The sequence below is a fragment of the Protopterus annectens genome, chromosome 6.part1 (assembly GCF_019279795.1).
Source record: "Protopterus annectens isolate FY-2018-M chromosome 6.part1, PAN1.0, whole genome shotgun sequence".
Taxonomy (NCBI): domain Eukaryota; kingdom Metazoa; phylum Chordata; order Ceratodontiformes; family Protopteridae; genus Protopterus; species Protopterus annectens.
In genome coordinates, this window is record NC_056738.1 from 409,025,688 (window position 1) to 409,046,696 (window position 21,009).

At 43.1% G+C, this 21,009-nt stretch overlaps 1 protein-coding gene across 2 annotated transcripts in view; it reads left to right on the plus strand.

The window, feature by feature from the left end:
- The window catches only part of TM7SF2 (transmembrane 7 superfamily member 2), a 435,806-nt gene that overhangs the window by 70,937 nt on the left and 343,860 nt on the right, over positions 1 to 21,009 (plus strand). The window contains exon 4 of one of the 2 annotated variants that reach the window (XM_044075830.1): positions 7,515 to 7,574. The exons of the other annotated variant lie outside the window; for it this stretch is intronic. Within the exon in view, the coding sequence (XP_043931765.1) occupies positions 7,515 to 7,574 (60 nt within the window). The remainder of the gene's footprint in view (positions 1 to 7,514; positions 7,575 to 21,009) is intronic. 2 annotated transcript variants of the gene reach the window in all.

A 21,009-nucleotide genomic window follows, 5' to 3' on the forward strand; every position in this document is an offset into this window, starting at 1 on the left:
ATTCGCTTGCCATGCAGGCCTCTACCGAGACCCTTTCAGAGTCCTTTATATCGCAGAAATCTTCTTTGTCTTCAGAGCCTTTGGCTCTCTCTGCCTCCATTGGGTCCATAGCCGCTAGGCAGGTACCGTCTTCTGAGGATGTCTTTTGCACTACCAATTCCAGTCAAAAACCAATGTCTTCACACCCGACTACCGCTAATCTCAGACCAATGATTTCTCTTAGGCCTAGAAGCCAGGCCCACCCCTAGGAAGTCTTCCTCTAGCCACCATCTTCCTCCCACCCCTCCACCCCAGGCCCAGATGCTTAAGATGGCGGAAGATCTTATTTCCCTTATCAGGGGCAGTCAGGTGCTTCTTCTAAAAGAAAAAGATCTCCTCCTCCAGAATAATTGACAGAACAGGATTCTGAGGAATCAGATTATTCAGACTTGGAAGAGGATCAGCAACCACTTACTGCTTATGAGGATTCAGATGCAGAGGAATCCATCCCTTCTGGCTCCCCACCAGAAGATTTTTCCTTTGGGGAAACCCTCCATACCCTCGGGGAGCATTTCCAATGAGAATCTCAGGACTTCCCTTAATCCAAGAAAAGACTAAGAGAATTTCTAGACCTTCCTCAGCACAGACCTCTTGCCATCCCCCCTGTTTTAGATGTGATAGATGATGTTTTCCTTTAATCCAGTTTATCCCCGGATGCCCTTCCTTCTGTTCCCAGTAAGCCTGACAGGTATTATAGAGTACCAGACACCCACAAATTCCTGTACAGAAATCCTACTGTAGACCCAGAGGTCATTACACAGGGCCCCAAAGGAGCCAGGGCAAGTTCAGCAAACAACTCTACTCCTTCTGATAAAAAGGCCAGAGCTCCGGACAGATGGGGAAAAAAGGTGTATACACCTCTGCAACCTTAGCCATCAGAGCTCTCAACTGTCAATTCCATATGTTAAATATCAACAGCACACTTTGGAACTATTAAAGCAACATATTTCTACTTTTGCTGACTGTGCCAATTCTAAGGAGTTAGCAGATTTTTTGCACTCCACTTGTCAAGTGACTAGGCATTCTTTACACTGCAGATATGATGCATTAGAAGCCTCTAGCAGGGCAGTAGTGTCTGGAGCTGTCATTAGGAGACATGCATGGTTGCAGGAACAACCTTATGTCAAGTCTAAATTAATTGATGCACCTTTGGACAAAGACCGCTTGTTTGGGGAAAAAGCAGAAGAGGTGCTTAAGAAAATGGAAGACAAAGCAAAATCTATGCAAACAGTAAAAGATTTCCTTCAAGTTCAACCACCTAGATTCAGCAGGAACTTTCCCTCTAAGCACTGGTCCTTTCCTGCCCCTAGCAGACAGGGGCATGCTAAGCCCCGCAGGAACAGGACACCCAGGTCCCTACAGCAGGGACAACAGAGAACCAAACAGTGGACCACATCCACCTCTAAGGCAGGGGGTTCTATCTATGCCAAAAACTCTCAATGACTCCCCCCCCCCCCCATGCCTTCCCTCCACCCAAAAGCTTGGAGGAAGGCTGTCCCTCTGCAAAGAAAATTGGCTATCTGTAACCAAGGACCAGTGGGTCTTAAAGATAATTTTTCATGGATACAAATTCAGTTTCTGCGAACTCCCAATCCATAAAGGGTACCCAGACTTGCCTCCAAATCAGTGGGCAGAGGGATTAAAACAAGTCCAAACCCTGATAGCCCAGGGGGCAGTAGAACCTGTTTCCACAGATCAAACAGGCAAAGGCTTCTATTCCAGGCTATTCCTTGTTCCCAGAAAGGAGGGCACCTAGCGCCCTTCCTGGCTCTGTCCATTCTGAACACCTCCCTGGTGGTCCCCAAATTCAAAATGCTAATCTTGCAGCAGCTGCTACCTATGCTGACCAAAAATGCATGGTTAGTGACCCTGGACCTAAAAGATGCATACCTCCATATCCCCATAAGGGAATCCTGCAGAAAATTCCTGTGTTTCAGAGCAGGCTCACAGCACTTTCAGTTCTCTTCTCCTCCCTTTGGCTTATCTACTGCTCCCAGGGTTTTCATTAAATGCCTGGCCCCGGCCATAGCATTCTGCAGACAGGAAAACATTCAGATTTATCCCTATCTGGACGACTGCCTCATCCAAGCAGAGAGCAAAGTAAAGCTTCTGCAGGAATTACTCTTCATAAAAACCCTTCTCACTTCCTTGGGATTTACCATCAATAAGAAGAAATCAAAGCAGATTCCCTCCAGGAGTATCATCTTCCTGGGAGCTCTGCTGGACACAGCATCCCAAATGGCCTTCCTAACACCAGAGAAGCAGAAATTCCTGTCTCTCTACTTGACTCAGCTGACTTCCCAAAGTCAACTCACAGCAAGGAAGTTCTTGCAAACCTTGGGATACATGGCTTCTTGCATCCTTCTGATTTCTCTGGCCAGACTGCACATGAAGAAACTTCAATGGTACCTAAGGAACCTTTGGTGCCAGCATTCTCAACCTCTGGAGACCTCCCTCCCTCTGATCCCCATATATAAGGGCAGAGTTTCTTTGGTGGGCAGAGGCATGTGCCAAGAACCAGGGTATCCCCTTCATCCACCACCCAACAGGACAGACCCTCACCACCAATGCTTCAGAAGTCATCTGGGATGCTCTCCTAGGGGGCAGTTGCACCTAGGGCATTTGGGATGCCCAACACCTTCCCTTGCACATCAACCAGAAAGAAATACTTGCAGTACAGAAGGCTTTGACATCCTTCCAGCCTCATCTCAGGCCAGGGGTTCTCCTTGTCAAAATAGACAACACCACAGTAATGTGGTACGTCATCAAACCGGGAGGGACTGAATCTTACCCCCTGTGCAAGGATAGCCATGAACCTCTGGCTGACGGCCTCATCCATAGGATTACACCATATAGCCCAATACCTCCCAGGAATCAACACCCTGGCAGACCACTTAAGCAGACACATTGTGGACCCCCACAAATGGCAGCTCCATGGAAAAATCTTCTGCAGAGTCACTCAAGTGTGGGGAAACCCAGAGGTAGACCTATTTGCTTCACACCTCAACCGTCAGCTAAAGAAATTTTGCACCAGGGAATTTCACGACCTAGCATATTAGGTGGATGCCTTAACCTTCCCTTGGAACTCCCTCTTTGTGTATGCCTTCCCCTTCTTCTTCTTCTTGTTCCCAAGGTACTCATCAAGATCAGGGAGGTGGGGCCGAAGGCCATCCTCATTGCTCCAGATTGGCCCAGGCAACATTGGTACTCCTTGCTGCCCAACCTCACATCTCATCTCCCCTGGCAGCTTCCACAGATCCTAAACCTCTTGACTCAAGCAAGGAGGGAAATGCTGCACCCAGACTTGCAGACTCAAGCTATCAGCATGGCTGATACTCCCAAGGTAAGGGAAGGGCTACTGCTAAGCAAACAGGTGCTGGGCATTCTCACAGAGCCCAGAAGGCCAAGCACCAGAAGCTCTTATGCAGGAAAATGGAAAAGATTCTGCTTCTAGTGCCAGGCCAGAGGGGCCAGTTCATCCCTACCTGCTGTCCCTCTCATCCTGGAATATCTAGCGGAACTACTGAATATTGGTCTCTCCTTTTCTTCGGTTAAGATTCATGCTTCAGCCATTTCTGCTCCGTTTAACACATACCAGCCATTGTTCTCTCACCCTTTGATTAAGCAATTCCCAACAGGGGCTTCTAACATTAGGCCTCCCATGCAAGCCTGGGACCTTAATTTTGTTCTGGAAAAACTGACCCCCCCCCATGAACCTGCTGCCTCAGCAGAACTGCAATCCCTCTTTGGAAGACCATCTTTTTGCTGGCATCACTTCAGCCAGAAGAGTTTCTGAACTGCAGGCACTGATGGCCATTGAGCCCTTCATCATTTTCCATGCAGACAGGATGTCCCTTAGGACTAATCCCTCCTTTATGCCCAAGGTGATATCTGATGTGACTCTCAACCAGACCATTCATCTGCCTACCTTTTTCCCTAACCCTCAAAACAAGGGGGAAAGAATTCTGCACTCCCTGGACTTGCACAGGCAGCTCATAGAAAACCTGGACCATACTAAACCTTTCAGACAAACAGACCAACTTCTTGTCAGTTTTGCCTTAGGGGCAGAGGGAAAGCCCATCTCCAAGCAGACTATCTCTAAATGGATATCACATTGTATTCATTCCTGCTACAGATTTCATGGGAAACCTCCCCCTAAGTCTGTTCGCACCCATTCCAGTAGGACAGCCTCCACTTCCACAGCATTCCTCAGAGGAGTCCCAACCAGACACATCTTGGAAACTGACACCTGGACCTCTGTCCATACCTTCACAAAGCATTATCACCTTTATCTTTTCTCCAAGGCTAGGGCAGCGTTTGCATCTGCAGTACTGCAGGGCCTCCTTATCCCTGTCTAGGTCTCTTCACTATCCTACCACCCCTCTCTTCAGCTTGGGGAATCTTCCCACAGGTGATGATTGCAGCAGTGAAAAACAAAGCGCATAGTACAGTTGTGTATACTTGCCATAAATGTAGATGTTCGGGTGTATTCACTGTTGCAGTCCTGGTTTCCCTCCCTCCCTCCTCCCCCCTTATATCTTCTTTCTTTTGGGAGACATAAGCTTCTTGAGGTGGTTGTTCACCACCATGTATTCTGTGTCCTATCTCGTGAGGCTTCTGTTTGGTTAGGGCAAGAAAAACTGATGTAATGACTTCAGCTGCCTTGCTTTATAGCACTGATGACCTGCCGTCAGTCTACAGATGACAGCAGCTGACGCAGAAAAACATTGACTGTGGTATTCAGGCTGGTCGAGGGCTACCACAGCAGGGATAACCCACAGGTGATGACTGCAACAGTGAATACACTCTAACATCTACATTTATGGTAAGTGTACACAACTGTACTTTCTTAATTTATGCCATAGACAAGGGACTTTTTTCCTAAGTAAATAAGGTAGAAAATAGCATGAAAAATTGATCTCTGGGATTTGAAAAAAGCTGTTCATTGAATTTGTATAGGTCTTAGCATTTTTTTCTTTTCCTTCAACAAATTTCATCAGTTGCAGATGTTATGTTTGCAGGTGCAAGCAATTAATTTGACAGTGACAGACAAATGCTCTAAAGCATTTATATAAGAAACATCCTGATTAGTATTTAAAGGGGAACTGGCAAGCAATTCAGTGAAAATAAGTAAATAAAAGCTTGATGCTGAGAAAAGTTAATGCCTTTGTGTTGCAAGTGGTTCTATTACAGTGCAGAGTTTAGTTTATTAATTTAAGAGTGGCCAGTACACTGCTGCTTCTTAAGACTTAACATAAGCTGACAGCGTACAAGTTGTTTTTCACATGTGGGAGGGAAGTGTAGAGAGAGGACAAGGATAGAAGGGATCTGTGCGAGGGGGATCACAGGTTCTAGCTCAAGCTTTCAGCATTATTAAACCTAATTTCAGTCCAAGACTAAGTAAAGCCTGTGGGTGTAACTATAGCTGTCTATTTGGGGCAAGTGCCTGTTAATGGAGCATCAACTTTCCTTTCTGGGAAATGTATATAGTTCTTTGTGTTAACTATTAGTTAAAATAGGTTGGGGGTTAACATTTATTTAGTGCCTTGTTTCTTGAGACTGCTTTTATTGAAGTAAAAAGTCTGTGAAAATGTGGCATGATTTCAGAGGTGCAGCTATTATATACTAGATCAGCCTGTCAAGTAATAACTTCTTATCAGAATGACTGCCAAATCAGTTTTATCATGTAATGTCAGTAGCGTTGCAGGTACAGACGAAAGCAGACAGTACCAAATTGTATATTCTTTATTATTATGGGTGTCTTTTAGTTGGTTGAAAGTTCAGGTGGTCAGGTGAGGAAATAGTAGTAAAACTGATTGAAAATCAACTGGTCATACTTACCGGCTTTTTTTCTGTGTGAGACTGTGGTACTGTGGGGAATCTGGAACTTTTCCCACTGTAGTGCATTCTCAGAGTTTGTATAATTAATTAGCAGCAGGGTAGGGATGCAGGGGTGTTGCCACCCTACAAAAAAGACTTTTTTATGATTAGTTTGAGCAGTTAGTTATGCTCATCAGTTTAACTTTTATTGTATGACTATGTCATACACCCAGATGTACACACAGTATATTAAGAAGTGTAGGGTGCAAATAGTAATGTTACAGGTGGCACATCTGGATAGAAATAAGCATGTGATTTCAGAATAGATATTCAGCAGAGTATCGGTTACAAAGAGAAGGACTGATAACGTTGATTGCGAGGGAGACTCCAGTAGTGATAAAAGAAGAACATGAATATTATTGGTTAACCAGTATTAAAAGATATTATCAATTACATTGTTTTAAAATTGTATTGTACAGCATAATATAATGGGTCTCTCTTTCAGTCTTTGTTTTATACCTTGTGCTGTTGTCTTTCATGACTCTGTATTTGCATCAATTGTAAGTTGTATTTTACTGGACTTTTTCTCCCTAGCCCGCCTCTGAAAAAGTGTCTTTTTTTAGGCCCAGTCAGACTAATCTACTAAACAAATGTCAATAAATGCTATGTAATAAAATGTTAATGTATATAATGTAATAAAATGTTTATATATATATATATATATATATATATATATATATATATATATATATATTTGTAGCAATTAAACATTATACATGCATACACTTGCATTACAAAATCCATAATCCTCAAATCAGGGTGCCAGTGTTAGAAGGCAGAAAGTTCAGCTCTTAGTTAAGGAGAGAGCTAACAGCAAAATGGATACCTTACACTCAAATGTAAAGAGTACACCATGGCAAATGGACTTCAGAAGGTGGCCATACATATGGAATCTCAGGGGAAATCTGAAGTTAGATTTGCTAATTGTTCTCTCAGTAAAAAACAGTTTTTGTATTTTATCTGTTCTAAAGGAACAGACCACTTTGTCAGCTGTTGATGATGTGTTATTTTTAAAACACCATTCAGCTACAGCTTCAGATCTCTGAAGGGACTAGAGTAATGTCATATCTGTTTTCTTCTCTGTGCTGTTTCAAGCCTTTTCAGCTGTTCTTGCATACATGTCCAGCTGGGAATTTATTAACCTCTCAATCACAACAAGTTGGATTTTCTTTCTTCCTTAGGAAAATATGGCTTGATTTGCAGCCCCAATTTAAAATGCCAGGATGTGTTAAATACCAGGTGTTCAGACAAAGATATTATCTGAGAAAGAGGCAGATAACATAGGAGTACAAACAAGGTAACCTTCTATATACCCTTAATGGATCTTAAGGACTAACTACTTGGAAAGCTTAACTTGTACACACAAGTCTTTTATTTTTCATTTTCTTTCCATTTCTGTGCCGAACTGTTTTAACACTTTTATTGTAAACCTGCTGTGTTTCTGTCTATCCCTAGCTTTTGCCTTCAGGTTTAGAGTTACAGATAAGTCAGCACTAACTCTGCTCAATACTAACAATCCAGAGTATACTAAATGAAAAAAATGCACGCCATTTGAATCGAGTTTTGATCCTGTCATCGTCGTTGTACTCTTTCAGGTAGTATCTCTGGCTGGAGATGACCTAATGAGAAGGATATATTACAATTCAGACACTAAGGTAAGAAATTCTTCCTATTTCTCATTTGCTTGATCTTTATCATTCTTTCACAAGTTTTAGTCGCAGGTGGTTAGGGATCCCTTCGTTCGCTGGGGATTCTGCTCCTAAATCAGCTCACTCACTGAGTTAATGCAGTACTTTAACTTGTTCACTAACCATCAAATGAAGATTTGTTGGCTGCTAGTGCATTGGAATATCCTCATGTTAGTTTTTTTTTCTTCTTCTTCTTGGAAGCCAATTAGTGTCAGAATCGTGAGTTTCTCTGGCCTGTGGTGACTTCACAGTTGATGATGCATCATAAAGAGGTGTGAAAACACTGTCTTCTGAATGTTTAGCTTTTCTTAATGGCAGGGGCATGATTGTGTTAGTGCTTACTGAAAGCAAAAACAATTTTTGTTTCCATTTAATGCTGAGTACAAGAATCTGGAGAACTTGGGGAAGAAATTAGTGTTATCTAACTGCTTGACTTCCTGTTGAATTATTTTCCTGAAAAAGAGGCTTACTGATTACATCTGCTTCTCTTCCTTCTTTAAAAAATTGTAGAATAAAAGGAAACAATGTGATACTTCCTTGATTAGGCACTTAGGCTAATTCTTGTAAGAGACATTGACATAATAAACAGTGTTGAGTTTTCTGATCATTTGAAAGGCATTTAGCTCAAATTATCTTGAGGTTCGTCACTACAGAATGACAGTTTTCTGAGAAGATATCCCTTCATGTTGTTTCATATGAGGTATCTTTGTGAGTAATCCAAGCGAGTAATGTGAAGCTTCATTTCTAACTATTTTTGTTGTCAGGAACATTCTTAAATACTCTAGGCTTATTGTTTTTAGATGATGATCTAATAGAGCTGTACAGAGAGCTGAATACTCCAGGGCATCAAAGATGTGGTACTATTGGTATGATTAGCATATCTGAACCCGCAGTGAAATGCATTTTCATTATGCTCTGTTTGGAGCAGTAGCTTTACAGTCACATGCTCCTGCAGAATGTCCCCAAGATCAGTGCAGCCTTCCTTAGCTTTAAGGTCTGGGTTTTGTCTGATTCTGACTTTGCAGAGGTGTCTTGATGAAGTCTGTCAGAGGATACAGCTTTTTTTAGTATTGCATATGTAATTGTAAAGCTAGGTATCTTGAATCACAGATTATATTGATGCTGCCAGCACTTTGTTGCATTTCTCTACTTTTTGACTGCATCACTACAAAGGATCGTGTGAAATCTGAAAATGTTTATATTTTATTTTGGACTCTCCCTTATGTAGATACTACAGTCCCTTTTATACTTTAACTGAACCTTAGTTTTTTTTCTCTTGCTTCCACCACAGGTTTGTCACATCAGCCTCCTGATGTATCCTTAGAGATGTCCTGGTATGTTTAAATAACCTTGTTACCCAAAACACCCCTCACAACCTTTTAATGTTAAAAGATCATTTACTAGAGTACTAAAATTTGCATTAAATGCTTGAGATAAGGCATTGTGTGGCTGCCTCACTTTGTAATTTGTTAACCTTTCTTACAGGATTTCCTTACAGAGCACATCTTTTTAATGGAAGGTCAGTGCCTTTGACACTGGCAGCAGCTTGTTGTTGGCTGACTGATGTCTTCAGCTATGTCACTTTAATTCATAACCTTTTACTTTTTAAGTCTGTATTACCACTATATTTTTTTTTTAGTTTTTCGTTTTCTTCTATTCTGTTATTAATCTGTGCATCGTTTGTTTGTCTTACTTTTCATGCTTTCCTTGTTTCCCTCCAGCCTGATGTTTACTTCAGTGACCCTTTGTAGCTTCACCCATTTAAACTATTTATCCTCCTGAGGGACATGAGTTAGACCCTTAAGGTGAGCTTATCAGTGTCCCCTGTCCTTGGATGCTTCAAACCCCTGGGTAGAGAGAAAGAGAGAGAATGAGCGAGAGAGAGAGAGAGAGAGAGAGAGAGGTTCCTCTGACCCATTCATTCCCTGATGCTCAAGCTTATTTATACCTTCATTCAGGTGAAAATTGAGCCTATCTCTTCTTGAGGCAAGATCCTTATGACATTCATTTCTTAGTTCCAAATAGCACCATTCCTCCATGGACATGAGAATCAGGGGTAGGGAGTAGGCCAGTCCGTTGGTTAGGTGGATCAGTCTAACTCAGTCTGCATGGAGGCAGTGGAAGCTGTACAGTTGCCACTCATCAGGGTATGAGAATATGCACAACTACACATTAACTCCTTGGAGTTGCAGAATGAGCATCACTAATGCAGCAGGCTAATGGTTCCTGTTTTCCTGCAGGGCAGGATGGGCAAACTGTCTCTAGCCATTCATTTCTATCCTCCCTGTTCATTCCCTCCAGTGTTCGTGCTGGTAGCTGAACATTGGTCATCTCTGTCTAATAACTGCTTTGTCCTTCTGTGCCATGGGACCAGACTTGCATGGGAGTTTTGATGCAGTGTTTTATGTTGTCTTGAAGGCTGTCTTGTATCTTTATGATGATACTTCCTTATGTGTTGATCGCATGATCTTTGTTTATTTTTGTTTGGCTCACATTTGTTAACAAGGTAGATGGAGAGATTAAATAACCCCTCGGTGATGACCTTTGCTGGAGGAAGAATTTTTTATACTGTTTTCAGATAGAGTATAAATAAGGCAGTTTACAGATGGTACAATGTACTAAACATGTCAGTCCAATTTACATATATAGAAGTGTTGCATGTAAACAGAACAGTTCAAATGAGTTTTTCATACCAGTTTACTGCAAAATTTAAGAACAGATACACTGGTTATGTGTGAATTTATGACTATAAAATTATTAGCAGTTTGGATTACATTGTTAGAGTTACAGGAAACAGAAAGCAAAATATAAGGAAAGGAAACTAGATAAGGTAAAGGGTAAGGAGAATACAAAGTAGTGTTACAAAAATATCATGTCTTAGTTATTCACGAAATAAATATTAACTTGCAGATTGATGTTGTCCTTTTTCGTTCTTCCTCATGACTGGATCTAGGATGATATCCTCGGATCCGACTCGGCCACATTTACAAGACTTCAGATCCAAAGTGTCAGTTACTCCCTCTACCCATAATGCTCTATTCCATCCCAAACTCCTCAGATCTCATTTGCCGCCATTGTGACAAGATAAGTCAAAGCTTGAGCAGTAAGCGTGAACTTCTTTTTTCATTTTATTGTTAGTTAACCAGTCTTTTTGCCTTATTAATAATAGAATTAGCATTTCCTTTGCTCCTCCTCCCTCTCTTTTACGTAGAGTATCGCTGGCGTTTGAGTTTTTTGGCTCTCTAAATCCCTTGTTCTTTCTTGCCTCATGCCTTCTTGGCACTTCTTTCTTCTCAGTTCGTACATATATAAACAAAAAAAATAGAATTTTTTGTCTTTAAAGTTAATTGATCTGGTTTAACTAGCTTTAGTGTAAGTAGTTTTCTGTGTAGCTTCTTCCCTTTACATAGTTTTTATTTTGCTTTAGTTTACTGTTTGTGTTGTTGGAGGTGGGCATAATGTCTGAGAAAGAGAAACCCACTGGTTTTAAGAAAGGCACTTCTTGTGGGCATAAGAACCTCAATTCTGATGCCCACAAATAGTGAGTCCACTGTCTAGGGCCTGAGCATCTCAAATCCAGCTACAAGATATGCACCACTTTCAACCCCAGAGCCCTTTCCGACTGGCGCAACAAACTTACACTGAAAGTCTTGCTTCCAGCTTCTTCTTCTGAGGCTCAAACCCCCTCTAAAACTCCGTAGATTGTAAGAAAAGAGCCCTCCAAAAGTCTCTGAGGGCCTTTTCAGAGCCTCCTGAAAATCAGAGGAAGACTTTGGATCTGACTGCAGTGCTTACTATTACTAGCTCTCCTGTACTTTCTTCATCCTGCTCAGATCCCAAGCCATCAGATCCAACAGCTAGAATCCAGTCGCTGGAGTGTACATTGAAGCCAGTTTCCACGGCTCTGCCATCCTAACTGTTTCATAGGTTAATAGGTAGGTACAAGGCAGTTGGCCCTAGGGCCTATATATGTCTAGCCAAAAAGGTACCCTGGTTTTCACCACCCAAGAAAATTATTTTCCTGTGCCCCTATTGAGCAGAGCCACAGAAGTGATCCCCGGGGTGAATTTCCTATCTCCCATCCAATCATCAAGATTTTTCTTGAAGAGTGCTAATGAGGAGCCTTGTTTGATATAGATAGGTAGTTTGTTCCAGAGTATGGGAAGTCTATGGGACATGAATCTATCGCTCCAGCATGTTCTGTTTATTGTGGTGACAAGGTTTAGGTCCCTAGAGAATGTAGCTCGAAGGGATTGGGATTTCTTTAAGTGGAGCATGTCCAGCAGCTCTGGGTTTGACATAGCTCTGTATGTTAGGCAGAGATCGCCTCTGAGTAGGTGATATGCGAAGGAGTAAAGCTGGCGTTTTTTGAGACTGTCTGTGTAGGGCATCTGTTTGAGGCCGGTAATCCTCTTTGTGAGGTATTTCTGCCGCCTTTCTGGTTGTAGATGTCTTGTGAGGTACATGCCAAAAGGGGTGCTGTATTCTATAATGGGTCTAATGAGTGATGAGTAGAGGTGAACAATGACCTCTTTTTTCCTGAATGAGAAACCTTTTGTGATGAGGTGTGCCATGTAGAAGGATTTCCTGACTACTGTGGTGATGTGATTCTCAAAAGAGAGACTACTGTCCACCAGTGTCCCAAGGTCTCTTATCACACTTTTGGTGTTAAGTAGACTACTGCCTATGTAGTAGTTCATGGGTACAGAGTTTTTACCAAAAGGGATGACAATGCACTTTTTGGCTTTGAGCTTGAGGCTATGGCTTTGACATCAGGCATCTGTCCCAGTGAGGCCCTTTTGTAGGATGTTCACATCGTTGGGAGTTTCGATTATGGTTCCTAGTTTGCAGTCATCTGTGAACTTCATTAGCCAAAGACCTTCTGTGTTAGCCTGTACTTCAGAGAAGCAGATACCAAACAAGAGAGGACCCAGGACTGAACCCTGTGGTACTCCACTTGTCACTGGTCTGAAGCCGGATTTGGAGTCTGCTACTTTCACAGTGTGGGTTCTGTCAGTGAGCCAGTTGGCAACTCATCTTGTGACATAGGGATTTATACCTAGTTTAGTGAGTTTATCTATAATTCCAGAGTGGGGAATGGTGTTGAAAGCCTTGGCAAGATCTAGATAGGCTGTGTGAACCACCTTACCCTCCTCTACGGCTTTGGTGACCGCTTCAAAGAAGTCTATCAGGTTTAGGGACATGATCTGCCTTTTACAAACCTAAACTGGGTGGTGTCCAGAGTTTGGAGATTACTAATGTCATTGTTTATAAGTTCTATGATGATACATTCCATAGCCTTGCAGACCAGGCTTGTCAGTCTAATGGGGTGGTAGTTCCCGGGGTCCATGGTGGCTCTCCCTTTGTGGAGTGGGATAAACGTCGCTGTGTGCCATTCAGTGGGCACAAAGCCTGAGGTGAGGCTATGATTGAGTATGATGCTTAGGTGGGGTGCCAATTCATTCTGAAGTTCGTGTAGAACGCAGCCTGGGATGTTGTCAGGTCCCATGGATGCTGTGTTCTTGGCTTTGGAGAGTGTGTTTTTTACCTGTGCAGCCATGAATACAGGAACTTTGCATTCTTTCAGTATAGAGATGGGCCCTTTAGGGAGTGAGGGGGGGGGGGGTAAAGTTAGCACTGAACCTATCTGCCAGCATGTTTGCAATATCAGTTGGTTCTGTATATTTAGTGCCATTGTGCAGCAACTCAGAGCAGATCTGAGTGGTACCATTGAGATTCTTGACATAGCTATAGAATGCTTTGTGGTTGTCTTTAGAATCAGTGGCAATTTTGTTTTCGTAACTAGCTTTGGAGGATTTTATGAGGGATCTCAGCTTCTTACTGAGGCTGATCAGGGAGTTCCTCCAATCATGGGATTTTACTCTTTTTTTGCAACAGTTTCTTTCTTCTGTTGTAGAGTTTGCTTATGGCAAGCGACCACCAGATTGCGTTCCTTTTTTGGGAGGATAGCACCTTGGTTCTGTTAGGGATTGCACGATCCATGCACTTGTGTAAGTGCTTATAAAGTGCATTTGTGTAGGATTCAGCAGTCGTACCTCTGTTGTCCGTCTGCATGGGTGTTGTGAAGTTTGCCACTTCTGTCTTAAGAAGCGTGAAGTTGGCTTTGGAGAATTTTTTTTACAGTGGTTTCCCTAATGGGGGGTGGGGGCGGGATGTGGGCGTCTGGGGTGATTAGCTTGTAGGTGGATCTGACCAACAAGGAATTGACCTCTGGTGTGGAACACCGGTTGCCCATGTTGGTAATGACCAGGTCTAGGATATTGCTGCCCCTGTTGGGGGTGTGGATAAATTGATCCAAGGCGTTGGAATTTGAATTCCAGAAAAAGTTGAGCAAAAGAGTTGGTACATGTGTAGTTTTCCCAGTTAATGGTGGGGTAGTTGAAATCGCCCATTATTAAGGTGTTAGGTTGTACCCTAATATTTTCCAGTGTATCAAGAAATGAGGAGTGGGAATCCTGGGGCATGGTGAGGGATCTGTAGCAAGCTACAATCTGGATTGTGGTCTTGCCCAGAGTTAGTTGCACTTGGATAATCTCAGATGCATTATGCTGAGCAACTAGCCTGGAGGTGTAGATATCCTTAATGAATATGGACACGCCTCCACATATGCGTTTCGGTCCAGGTTAGGTGGCCAAAAGGTGTGGTATGAATTATAGTCTGGTAATGCAGGGGTGCTGTCGGGAGCCTTGAACCAGGTGTCTGTCACTGCACAGATGTCGATGTTCTCAATTTTAAGGAGTGCCTCGAGTAAGTGCATTTTGAGGTTTAGACTTCTAGCATTGAGTAGTATTACCTTCAGATTTTGCTTGCTTGTATCTGTTACAGTGGTGAATTTGTCATTTGAATCTTACCTAAAAAAGGTACTATAGGAGTGGCAAGAGCCTTAGCCAGTATCCGGAATCCCAAGGGCGACAGGTGCAGGCCGTCTCTGGCAAAGCATCGTGGTCTGTCGGTCATGTCATCCCAGGCAGACAGATACTGCATCCCCTTAGAATGACAACAGAAGCTTAGCCAATTGGTGAAGTCAGTCATTTTGTCCTTCTACTGTGGTATCATTCTGGGTGATGGCAGGATGCTACTCAGGGCTAAGGTCATAACTGCCTGGGCTACAAGATCAGACAGCTCCTCCATGTCTCTCTTCATGTAGTCTAGGGAGGTCCATCTTAGGTCATCCACACCAACATGGGCAATGACAGAGTCATATTTGTACTTGTGGAGTGACCCGATTGCATGCATTATTTGGGGGATCCTGGCACCCGACAGGCAGCTGACAGTAACTTTCTCCTTGTTTACCCTGGTGAGTGGAACACCAGTGTGTCTGACTACAGAGTCACCTATGACTAGTGTGTTGGGTACGTTGTTATGCCTTATGGGCTGTGGTTGAGTGGCACACTGAATTTGTGGGCTATGTGTCATTTGGGTTGTGTTGGGGGGTGGAGGTTGCTTGCGTTTCTGCTTTGGAGGTCCCTGTTGCTTGGGCAGATTTTTATTGAGAGCCTCAGTGAATGTAGGTGTGTGTTTTGTGTTTCAATGTGTGTGTTTTGGTGGTGTAGATTTTGAGGGACTATGTAATGAGTGTGGTGTGGTGCAAGTGTTTATCTTCTCCTCTTGACTGTCTAGTCCAGTCTTGGGTGAAGAGAGCTTTGCTTCCAGTTTGGCTATATAAGTGCATCTCTCACAGGTTGTAGTGTTGAGTGGTAGGAGGAGAGGGTTGTCTGTGTACATGAGGCAACTGCTGCATTGCCCTAAGATGCCCAGATTCATCAGGTAGACAGGAGAAAACACCGGGAGCTGACCCTTAGACATGCCTGGATATGTGCTTCTTTATTAAGTATTAAAACTGTTTGCCTCTAGACATGTGAGGAAAATTGAGTGCTGTAGTAATTTGTAGCTTATTTAGTGCTTACAACGAGTTCTGAACAAGTGCTGAGCTCAAAGAAATGGATTTAATTGCTAAAACTAAAAAACTGGCTAGTTCTATGGGAAAATTCGAAGAGCAAACTATATGGTGCTGGGAATAGTTTAACCCCATCTAAGCGGCAATGCATAAAGTCTTTTTTTGTTTGTTTTTTTATTTTTTTTTAGATAAGCCACCTAGTGCTTACCACTCCCACTGATAAGCTAGAAGGCTTCCCTCCAACACAGAAAGACGTGGGGGCTCAGAAACTTACAAACAGTCCTGGATACAGCAAATCTGTATCTGGACTAGACAACTTATAGGAAAGGCAGGAAACAAGCTTAGAATTTTTTTTTTGTAAAGTGGAAAGGGAGAAAGGAGGAACAGAAGATAATTCAAGGTTTAGAAACTAAGTGGGTTGGCCTTTTCAGATGTTTTCCCTGTATTAGGTAGAATGAAGTAATGACACCAGTCTGGGAGGAGTGTCCTAGATCAAATTTACAGTAGGGCTGGGCAACTGCAAAGCCACCAAGTATAAGAACAGGATACCAATAGGGAGAGAGGGTGGGAAACAAAAATCAGAACAAACAACCCCAAACAGATGCTTAACAAATGTAGAAAATTTCCAGTTAATACCTCACACACAGTGAAACTAGCTAGAAAAGTATGCAGCAGACAATAAAAGTGCCATAAATATCTTGTAAAAATAAGCAAAAAACAGGATACTTAATGTTATATATCACAGATCAGTTTGCTCAGTGCCCTTCCTCCGATTAGCTCAGTGTGAAATGGCAGAAACACTCACAAGTTAACTTCTTAAGTAACAGAAAGTTGAAACCTGAAATAACTTTAAAAAAAGCTTGAAAGAACCAATGAGGTGCTTACTCCAAGCCGTAGTCCAAGTAGCCCCAATCAGCCAATGACCATGAACACTTCCCTCTCACTGAAATGCAAGAATGGCTTTGGCCAAACTAAGATGGCTTGGAACATGTGCTCAGACACACAGCCTCTACAAACTAACAACTACGCCCAAAATACAAGCCTGAATATGTACAATGCTACAACTACCCACACTACTTAGGTAGAAGAAAAACTGCAGAAATGTGTATCACAGCAGAGAAGCAGCAGTGAGCCTTTAAATGAAAGTTTTAAACAGATACAGGAGCAAGGAGACTCTAGAGAATGCTTTTAACTGCAAACAAATAAGTTATGTGATACACTCCTTGGCAGGAAATCAAACCCCAAAGAAACAGTCTAGGCCTGCTTCTTCATCTTTCCAGGTATTCAAGGAGCTTGACAAAGGCAGATATGAACAGGATGATGCAGAGATTTTTTTAGGGCTCGGATCCAGATGGGGGTCCTGCCACCTCCATCACCTCTTGGATCTGTGAGTGTACCTGCCTAACGAAAATTGTCTCCTTCTTTGATCACCCTGTGGTCTCAGAGTCTCAGGATCCAAAATACCCGAGAGAGTCAGTGTCCGTTCCCATCGGATCAGGGCAGATCTCTGATCTGGGAAGTTGACATCTGGTCCAAGGGGTTGGGTTTGTCTCCAGTATTGTCAGATCCATCCCTTCCATTTGGTACCTTGGCTTGTAATCGATTCCCCTTTGGAGTGTCTCACAGAAGACACCAATTTTTGATGAGGGAGTAGGATCCCCCCGATAACCACCTGACAGTGTCTCCTTTCAGGACATTCTGGAAATCCTCAAATGGAAGGGTGTTTGTTCTTCCCAAGCTCCTTCTTCTGAGGAGTCAGTGTTCCTGGAAGCTTTTGGGGCTGGCCCATCTATGGCTTGGGTGACCCCCCCCCCGTGGATAAACTTATTTGTCTAGTTTCCTGTCAGGCTTGGAAGGAACTGGACACTGTCAAGCCAATCCCCAAACACCCAGATGAATTCTTAGTTCCTCCTTCAGACAAACCCCACTGGAGTAAGGGTATCCCCTTTGATGCCATAGTTGCAGCGGCAGTCACTAAGGAGCAGCTAGCCGAGCAAAGCTCCTCTGTCCATCCACCAAACAGGAAGTCCAGAGTGATGGATAGATTTGGAAAGTGCATCTATGCCTCAGCCACAATTGCACTGAGGTCATTAAATTACCTGGCACATTTTACTCCCTTACAGAGAGATTTGATCAAGGAGGTTTCAAACTGTCACAGAGCCCATGTCTACGGAGGACCTTAAAAAGGTTTCTCCGCAGTTGGCTACTGTTTCATCTGTTGCCAATTCATTGATGAGGCTGATTTCCCACACAGCGGAGGGTCCCTCATGAGCAGCCAGGTCAGGCATACCCATTAAGAGGCATACCTGGATGAGGATATGCGACTTTGTGGAACCCTTCAAGGGATCTTTTGTTAATGCCCACTTTGATGGCTCCTCTTTGTTCTGGCCATCAGTGAAAGATGCACTTACTCGCAGCGAGGAGGAGGGAAATACCCTGTCTGCCATTGGTATAAAATGCTGTTCCAGATATCTCAGGGACCTTTTCAAGATCTGCATGGGAACGCTTCCTCTAGAGGCAGAGGAGGAGTTTTCAATGGCAGATGTCGCCCCAGAAGCAGAGGGGGGGGTCTAAAAAACCAGGGCTTCAGGGACTCCTCCCTCTGACAGGCCCTACCACTGCTCCTGAAGCATTGCCCAACTGTCCAACTCTGGAGGCAGTCAGGAGTCATTTCTCCTCCCACCTGAATGCCTGATCAAATGTCACAAGAAATATATGGGTGCTAAAAATCATATCCAGAGGTTACTACTTACCCTTTTTCCTTTCGCCTCCTGTCCAAAAGAAGAAACTCCCCAATGATCCACCCAGTCAGAGGGAACATGCAGCTCAAGAAATTCAAAAGCTGATACAAAAAAAACAGTCATCCAGGAGGTCCCACCTGAACAGATAAGATTCAGAACTTACTCCTGCTTCTTTTTAGTGCGAAAGAAAATAGGGGAACTGAGACCCATTCTGGATCTAAGCAGTTTGAATCAGTATGTAAAGAAGTTAAAGTTCCAAATGGTTATGGTTCAGTCCATCCTGCCTCTTCTGTGCATTGGATGTGCTCTATAGATCTCCAGGATGTGTACTATCACATCAAAATAGACAGGCGCTCCAGGAGACATGTGTGCTTTCGACTGGGAGCCACTCACTACCAATTCAGAGCACTGCCCTTTAGACTCACCACAGCCCCCCGGGTGTTCACCAAATGCATGGTAGTCGTGGCAGCTCACCTGAGACTCAAAAGGATTCCAGGTGTTTCCATATCTTGACAATTGGCTCCTCACCACCCCAACCAGGCATCAACATCTACAAGCCAGGGATTACTTGCTTCAGATCTCCAACTCCCTAGGCATTACAATAAATCTTTGCCAAATCGAAGCTGACTCCTGTACAGACTCTGGAATTTATAGGAACTCAGCTGGATACTACAACTTAAGTGGCATCATTACCCTTTCATTGCATCACATCTTTGAGAAATCAGGTGCGGGACGTACTGTCTCGTCTGTCCACTCCAGCAAAACTAGTGTTAAAGCTCTTGGGTCAGTCTCAGCTGCCATTCTTCTAGTTCTTCTAGCAAGATTCTTTATGCAAATCCTTCAGTGGACACTGGCAGTTCAGTGGTCCATTCTTTACCAGCCTCTCTCATTTCCCATAAAACTCACTCCGGTTTGCAAACATCATGTTCGCTGGCGGATCCAGTCAGATGACCTCTTTCCATACAGTAACGAGTACAATCTTCAGCCACTGGTGTCAGCCTTGCTGTGACCTGTTTGCCTGTTCCCCTCAAAAAGTTCAGCAAGTACGTCGCTCTGATCCCCCTCCAGGGGAGTCACCCAGGGATGCTCTGATTCACGATTGGCCACCTGGTCTCCTCTATGCTTACCCCCCCCCTCCGTTTATTCCGAAGTTTCTACAGAAAGCAAGCAGGCTGAAGAGCTCAGTCATCCTCATTGCCCCCTTTTGGCCTCGATAGATATGGTTCCCCTTCCCCTCATCAACTTGAAATATCCTCTGTGGATACTACAGCCCACTCAGGATCTCTTATCTCATCCATCAGGAATTCAACATCCTAATCTCCATGCCCTCAAACTGACAGCATGGCTTCTCTACTTCCAGTGATAGTAAGATGCTCTAACTCGCTTTCCCACTTTGTGATATTATCGAGGCCTCCCAGAATGCCTCCACCAAGAAAGTCTACAGAAGCAAATGGAAAATATTTTCCATGTGGGCTTCCAAGCAGAATATTGACCCCTTTTCAGCACCTACTTCTGCTATTCTTCTTTTTCTCACTACTCTTTTTAAGGAAGGGGCTAGTTTTTCTACTTTTAAACTTAAGTTAGCAGCCATATCCAACGTCAAGCTGGAAACGATTCATTCTGACATCTTCCAGATTATGTAAAGCTTTCATGAAAGGAATTTCCTCCTTAGACCTCCAATAAAGGATCCCTCTCCTCTTTTGGATTTGACAGTGGCCCTTCAAGGGTTAACTCAGAAACCCTTTGAACCGACAGACAAATGTGACATGAAGTTTCTTTCTTGGAAAACTATTCTTTTAGTAGCTATCACTTCAGAAAGAAGAATTCTGAACTCCAGGCCTTATTGGCTAGGCCTCCTTACATTATTTTCCATAAGGATAGGTTGTTTCTGTAAACCAACCCTTCCTTTTTGCGTAAAGTGGCCATGGAGACTAACATTAACCAGTCCATACAATTACTAGTTTTCTTTCCAAACTTTTCTAATAAGGGAGAAATATATACTGCATTTTCTTGATGTCCACAGGCAATTACGTTTTTATCTTCAAAGAACGAAACAGTACAGGAAGTCTGGTCACCTGTTAGTATCCTTTTTCCCTAACCGCTTGAGTCAGGCTGTATCCAAAATTACTCTGACCAAATCGATTACTGATTTTTATGTCCCAGATTTATTCTCAAAAAGATTGGGAGTTGCCTCGTCCTCCTAGAGCACATTCCACTATATCTATGGCTACGCATTTGCCTTCTCTGCAAGAAATTCCATTGACAACATCTGCGCTGCAGCCACTTGGACAAAATGTTACGCTTTACTAATTAGACATGGTCTCCAGAAGCAGAGCTTCTTTGGTTTGACAGTGCTCCGGCATGTCTTTCCTTGAGGGCCTCCTGTGAGTTAAGTAACTGGGGACTCTGACCCATTTGTGAAGAAGAATGAAAAGGACACAAAAAAGAAAGAAAGGGAACGTGTAAACACAGTCCACTACACAATAACAAAAATCACAAGAAAAAGCGCACTGTGAAGGACCGAATAAGCAACTTTTTATTGCACAAAGCTTTCAGGTAATAACCCTTCTTTGGTGTGATACAAAATACTGAAAACAGTAATTCACTTAAATATAAACCAAATAAAAGCAGCTCTGGGAGAAACGGATAGAGATGACTTTATCAGTCTAAGCTATTTACGTTGCCAAGCACAAAACAGAGCCAGGATCCAGAGTTCAAAACACATTAACGCCTTTATTTCCCA